Source organism: Gossypium hirsutum, chromosome D13 (genome assembly GCF_007990345.1).
Source record: "Gossypium hirsutum isolate 1008001.06 chromosome D13, Gossypium_hirsutum_v2.1, whole genome shotgun sequence".
Lineage (NCBI taxonomy): Eukaryota > Viridiplantae > Streptophyta > Magnoliopsida > Malvales > Malvaceae > Gossypium > Gossypium hirsutum.
In genome coordinates this window covers 40,036,232-40,043,385 of record NC_053449.1, presented here as the reverse complement: position 1 = coordinate 40,043,385, position 7,154 = coordinate 40,036,232, and the positions used below count along the sequence as shown (strand labels likewise).

At 34.0% G+C, this 7,154-nt stretch overlaps 1 protein-coding gene across 2 annotated transcripts; it reads right to left on the bottom strand.

Annotated features, from left to right (window-relative positions):
- Window positions 1-773: 773 nt before the first annotated feature.
- Window positions 774-5,432, bottom strand: LOC107918718 (serine/threonine-protein kinase haspin homolog). 2 transcript variants are annotated; one of them, XM_016848302.2, is made up of 13 exons: window positions 5,086-5,429; window positions 4,574-4,664; window positions 3,860-4,356; window positions 3,439-3,562; window positions 3,188-3,297; window positions 2,800-2,911; window positions 2,550-2,642; window positions 2,344-2,405; window positions 2,130-2,260; window positions 1,960-2,030; window positions 1,811-1,863; window positions 1,380-1,446; window positions 774-1,215 (listed from the first exon to the last, which is right to left on the bottom strand). In XM_016848302.2, exons 1-13 carry the CDS (start codon window positions 5,334-5,336, stop codon window positions 1,096-1,098), a joined length of 1,782 nt encoding a protein of 593 aa, XP_016703791.2. In that variant the 5' UTR covers window positions 5,337-5,429; the 3' UTR covers window positions 774-1,095. The 2 variants fall into 2 exon arrangements, with proteins under 2 accessions (XP_016703791.2, XP_040965648.1); XM_041109714.1 differs by having other exon boundaries at window positions 1,081-1,215; window positions 1,815-1,863; window positions 5,086-5,432.
- Between the last annotated feature and the right edge of the window lie 1,722 nt (window positions 5,433-7,154).

The following is a 7,154-nucleotide window of genomic DNA, read 5'->3' as shown; positions in this document are numbered from 1 at the left end:
AATGGTGTATGAATAGCAAGAGCTAAATCACGATACTATAGTGAAATGACTTCGTGACTAAATAAATTTATACTTAATAGGTAAAAAGCTAAAATTTAAATATAAATTATCTGAGCTCTAATTATCTATATCCAATCAATCCTTTCGCTAGTTCATTTGGCACAATAATCCCGGACATTGACCAACATTGACCTTGACATTGACCATTGTTGACCAACCAATAGGGTCAATGTGCCACATAATCAATTCACAAACTATTTATATGATACATAACAATATATCTCACTAAATAACAATATTCTCTAACAACTATTAACTCAAATTCCTAATAAAAAACATAATTTTCTAACTAAATACTCAAAGTACTATTAGAAACCCAAATTTATAAAAATACTTAAAAATTATTAATTTATAATGTCAAAAGAACAATTTTACTATTTTTTATACTTTTTTATGATTTTTAATAATTTTCTATAATTTTTTAAGATATCTATTTATATAACCATACAGATAATAAAATCTATAGCATATATACCTACAAATCTATTTATATGACATCTGTATTCCTCTCCACATACAAAGAACCTTATAATCGGTTAATTTAATAAAAGCTTTTAATATATATATATTTTTAGCCTACAACAGAAGCTCTCGAAATTTAAACGAATATCTAAAATGGGCATTTAAAAGATTTCACAATCAAATCAAATCAAGCCATTTATTTATCTAATTTAATGTCAAATCCAACCGCATGCAGGTATAATAATACTGTATTGATAAAGTAAAGCAATATTTAATATAGTTAGGCAAATATTAATACATGGAGATGGGAGATTAGTTTCCCAAGTCATGCTAGGGCTGTCATGTCATGCGACTTGAATGACGTATTCAAAGCTTCATTAACAACTAATATCCCAGCCCCAACCCCAGCCATTTCACAATTCAAAGCAGCAATTACAATGTAATCATAGATTACAAAAATTTCCAATTCTACTACTGCTACTACCAAACACAGTATTTGGAACCGTTATAACTCCTAAGGTTCTGTCAAGTTGTGGTTAGTTAAGATCCATATCCCTTCTACAATTCAAAGCATTAATTATTCACAAACAAATCCTCGAAGAAGGGATCCAAAATTGCTTCCTTAGCGGAATCATATTTGTCCAGACGCTTTTTCAAAGACCGCATGTCCCTCTCATTCTTTGAACAACGTACCTGTATCCCCATTTTTGTCAAATAAGCATACAACACAGTATTTCAAGCCTTGATAGACAATTATTTCCCTTAATCAACCAACGTAAAAAGGCAAAACATCCGCAACATTTTTCAAACTTCCAAGTGAACATGCTTCATTCAATTATTGGATGAATATCACTTACATATGTTTTCTTCAGCAGCAGTATATCCACCAAATATACCAACCATAACACATTTGTTCTGGGAAAACTGTACAACAACAAAAAATCAATTATGTATTTTTGTACTGCATACATACCAAATTCAAAATGAAACAGTGTGAAAATATATGGCTTAATGAAAGAGAACTAAAATCTTCAAGACAAATCAAATGCCCTCCTGGGGTATGCATAAGCAGCTTTATGGATCTCAGTCATCCCTATAGATTTTACTAGAACACTCATACAAGCGAAACTTGATAGGTTTGCCAGTGTTGCTGTTGGATCCAGTTCATTGATAATGGGGTTCACTTCATTCAGTTAAAATAGTGTGGGGTAGTTACACGGTTTAAGTGCTTGAATTGATGAAACAGAAAAAGTGGCTTATGCTCAGATTTGATAAGATCAGAAAATACCTGCCTTCCCAATGATCTTCTGTAACCTCCTTCATTTTTCTATATGTTTCTGACTGTATTTCATAATTCATTAGTGCAACAATTTTGCTAGATTAGATGTGAAAGCATATTGTATGTAATTATGAATGCAGCTTGTTCCTGTTTCTTACTTGTTTATCTCCTTTTGGACCTTTGAAAAGATAAGGATCCTGTGAAAGATCCAAAAAGAGTATGTTTTCTCCTGTACACCAATGCCATTGCAAAATGTTTATCTCATAAAACCTCTGATGTAGCAAAATTAAAAGAAAAATAAATAAATAAAAGCTGAAGAAACTTTCACCAGTGTTTATTCTCGATAGTGTAAAATCAATTATTGACACCGATAACCCATATGTCCTAAAGGATATTTGCTTGCCCTCAAGAATAAACTTCACAGTGACAGAACCATTTCGGCTCAAAAGTATGTTTCCCCTATAGAAATGAAAAAAAAAATCATTGGTCAGCAGTCAGAATCTAGACACAAGTTACCATAAAAGATAGGACAGCAAACGGACCAGTGCAAGTCACGGTGTTCAAACTCATATGCAGCTTCAGCCACAGCTAGGGCAGCTGTAACCTGCAATGCAATTGATAAGTTCACTGAGAGCTGGTAATAACAGATTAAATAACCAGTGAAACAGAACTCATCTTTTTCTCTAGAAAATTACTTATCAAATTTGTTTGAATAATTTTATATCACCAGAAGAGTTGTTTGATTTACCTGAACCAATAAACTTCGTGCTTCATCAAAATTCTCAAGTACAAAGCTTTCAAGATCTTTACCACCATGTTGTAGAACAAAGACGAGATAGCGCTGAATGCAAGTTCGTCAGGTACAGCAAAAGAGTATTGGTACACAATAAATATTTGTACTTTGGCCATAATTTTGGGAGTTCCCTATACGTGCAGTATCCATAAAGTATTTATTTAAAACTTTCTTAAGCATACATATCATCAGGAAAAGAAGATACCTGCTTCTCCGGGAACTCCTTGGGATGATCATTTTCTGAGCCATTCTTTTCATCCCATTTTTCCCAGGCTCTAATCAATGCCGCATCATAAGAACCTTGGCAAACCTTTAAACTATCAAAGAAAGAGATCAATAAGAGATAATCTGAACAATAAGTCATCAAATAGGAACCTAAATGCAGGCCAGACTAGAAAAGATGCAATTGCAAAATTGAAAGCGCACAACCAGTTATGCATTATTAGGCATATTTCTTGAACTATGGATTTCTCTTGACCATGACCTAAGAAGCTAACTAAGAAAAAAAAACTGTTTCTGTTGAAATGTTTGCTTATGGTTTCAAAGGTAGGTTACAAAGAATGATATAGAAAAATGTGTTGTGGAAGACATACTCAATTGTTTCTATGAAGGTCGTGCAAGCATTACTATCATTCTTCTCAAATTCTTGTAAACTGTTAAGAACTTGTGAGAGCACAGCCTCCTCAAGCAATTCTTCCGATTTCTGAAGACAGGAGAAGAATATGGGTTATGATAAGACAAGCAAATCATGAATTCATCCAAAAAAATCAAATACATCCTCATTTGAAAAATAATTTAACTTGCAAACAACTTTTAGAAAAATTAATTTAATTAGAATAAATACCTTTTGCAGTTCTCCATTTACTGGAAAATCCCCATCAAATGGAACTATTTTGCAAACGGTATTGCCTGCCCTGAAGGCTTCTCCATAAGTACCTTCACCAATTTTGGCAATACTTTCTGGAGCACTGAGTCAAGAAGGTTTCACCATAATCAACCCAAGCAGTATACATGATCGACTAAATTTAGCGAAACCCTTTAACCTAGAAATATGCATTTCTAATTTGTGAAAATGCGACAGCACATTGCATGACAACACAACAGAGTCAAAACTCAATAGCAGATAAAGCAGGACGCTTCTGCACTGTGGTAACCTTACCAATGCAATGAGGTTCACCCTCCCTTGCATGCTAAACCTCAAAAATAAATTATGTGCAATTTTCTTCAAGAGGAAAAGGAAAACAATTAATTAGAGAGAGACTAACCAATACTTAGAGAAAAGATCAAGAAACTTCATTGGTTCTGGCTGTTCACAAATTCCCAGCAAAGAAGTAAATGGATCAATACGATCAAGATGTGATGATGTTGATTTAGACGCCAAGGAAAGCTTCTTAATGGCAGCATCTATATCTTCACAACCTTGGTCAGCATCAATCACGGATACTGGACTGAACTTTTCAGGAGTTTTTACACTTGATAAATCCAAACCACTAGTATATATGGGATCCATTGGAGCAGCAGGAGTTTCTAATATTTTGGACAAGGTGGTAGAAGGCCCGCAACTGAAGTTTATCTTCTTTGAAAAGAGCCACTTCTCTAATCTGGATGAAACATGTGGTATAGGATCAGTGACAGTTTGATTGCCTGTTGCCCATGTCCCAAAGTGTTTTGGTGATGGGCTCTCCTCCAATAACCCAAAGGCATCAACCTCTTGAAAATATGCTCTCTCCTTATCCAAGCTTGAATGTTCTGCAGCCTTGCCCTGTAAACAAAGAGAGAAATTAATTTGTAATGACAAAGTATCCAATGCACCTTTCTCAAGACACTAGATAGGTTTTGGACATTAGGAGTAGCGCAGCAACAGAAGAATTAAAGGAAACTAAGTTGAGACTTGAGATTGTGAAGATGGGAACACTATGCATAAATGGGAGGAGAGAAAGAAAATGGGAAATAGGAAATAGAAGGTGTGTCAGACATACTTTAGGAACAGGCGGTTTGCCCCTTCTCCTGGGCTGCTTTTGTTGTGGTTGATTAGCCAAGCAAGGAGCAACAGCAATGCTTATCCTCCCTCTGAATAAAGCAGAAAATTGAGTTATAATAAGACTCACCACCTAAAAAGCATTGAAAACGTATTTGAAGGTTTTTGAGCAAACAACGAAACAAAATAAATGGGAAAAAAAAAGGAAGCCCTGAACAACAAATAACCAGCATAAGCAGGCAAACGTTAAATTGTAGTACGGGAAGCGTCAAACTTGGATAGTGTGAGAATCATTTATCCTATTCTATGGTAAGGCAAAAGTAGCATAGTTTTTTTTTCCTCGTGTAGCTGTTGAGCATAATAATGGTTCTTTGAATTTGCAGGTAAATTTGAATATGAAAGAGAAAGGAGGCATAAAAATTTGTCTTTAAAGAAAATGGAATTAAAATAAGGCAAAATTAGGATAATACCCAATAATTGCTGGTTAAAAATGAGAAAAGGGAAAGAAGGAACCTGATGGAAAGTGAGCGATTCCAACTGACCCGCTTGTTGTTAGCAGCAGCGAAACTGAGGCGATTGCTGTTAGTGGGTTGCAGCAGCAGGGGGTGGTCTGAGTCAGAGGGGGTGGGGTGAGATGTTCGTCTTCTTCTCTGATAAACGGGTTGGATTAAGGGTGCGTTTGTGGATGGTTGATCCGATGCTCCTATGATCTCTGACCAAAGATAGACCTCTCCGCCCGATCTTACTTTTGCTTTGCCATCCATTATTAAATCTTACTTACGCCCTGATTGATATATAGACAGACGGAGATTTACGTAAAAGAGAGAGAAAACAGAGTGATTTGAATATGCAGGGAGGCGGGAAGGGATCATGGATTGGTTGTGCTGTGCAGTGCTGTGGGAGACGAGCTTTGGTCCAATTACCACTTCATCCATATGCCCACTCTTTCATTCAGCCCAACGACTAAATGGCCCAATCTCTATCATCATTCATCACAACAATCAAGAGAACAGAGAAAAAAAACCATCACGCAAAAATTGGTTATTGACCTACTAATTTCTTATTCCTTTTAGAAAATTGTTTCAAATAAATATATTTGAAAATTTTAGTTTAAGATTTAAATATTTAGTATTGCTATCAAAAGGTGAATTTAATAAATGAAATGTTCATTTTAAACATTATATTGTAAAAAAATATGTATTTAAATGAGGTTAAAGTTCATTACTTAGATGATATTTCAATAAAAATATAAGAAAATAATATTATTAATATTTTGATTTATAAAATGTAAATTTTCAAAATCAAGTCGATTTGTGGTATTTATAACAACAAACTTTTACTGAAAAGTGCATATACTTTGTGCATGACAAATTCAAAGTCAATCCTAGCTTTCAACCAAACAACCTTCTTCGCTATCCTCGTACCACAAATAGCGTTGAGTGTGGGCTCAAGCAATATGAACCAAACACATAATAAGAAACAATATCATTACTTTCAATAGGAAAGTAATTCTCTCAATAGAAACTGCTAAAGATTATAATTTCCAGAAAATAGAATTTATTCTAAGTAAATAAAGTACCACTATAGTATCGTGGCTAAGCTCTCCCTTGTCATAAGTGTGTTACCCTCATAGGATATCCTTAATCTCTTTGAGATATATTCGTTCTCCCAATATGATCATATTTTATTCCATAGTAATCACTACACCTTCCTTCCTGAAAAGTCAATTACTATCAGATAGTAATCAAGTCATTCATCACAAAGACAAATGACTTGTGGCCACGTTTACTTTTCATCTATCATGTAATGTCAATGAGAAGATATCATTTACCCATTAGTTGGGCTATAAATTCCACTATTGTAAATGATGTTACATACTGCAAAAGTTATATACCCAATACACTAGCTTTCAATTCCTTATCTATTTAAACTCAAGCTTTTACTTACATCAAAGTATACGAGTCACGCATACATAGTCCATCATCCACTTAGAATTAAGGTATGCCACATTATGAATGTTGTAATTGAATAAATCTAAAAATAGATCTAGGATCTATTCTGCTTGGGTCTTATCTGATGTACTACCAATCTGGTTAGTCATATCTATATATTTATCTTCCGAGAGTCATCCACTTCGATGCTTAAGACAAAGCATCTCCCTAATTCGACTTGATAAACGAAATATTAGTCTTGCATTTAGCTTGCTTATTTCTGATTAGACTAAGGGCATGATTAGGTTATCTACTAATACATGTTGTCTTTGCGTATTATGATCCAACCATGTAATACCACTTAGTACTAGTTAAATGTTAGATAACCAATGAACCCATATTTACTTCCATTTTTCTTTGCGTGTAAAAATCGTTGAAGAAAATATCTAAAGGATATTAATGTAATTAATGGATATTTTATTAAACCAATTTTTTTGAAAAATACAAGTATATTTAGATGAAAATATTACACTAGAGACACCTATGTCTAAAATAAATAAGGTATTTATTACGAGGAATGTAATGGCCTAAATTCAAGGTTATCGGAACAGTGGTTTTGTAGCCACAAATCTGATTTAAAGATAAATTTAT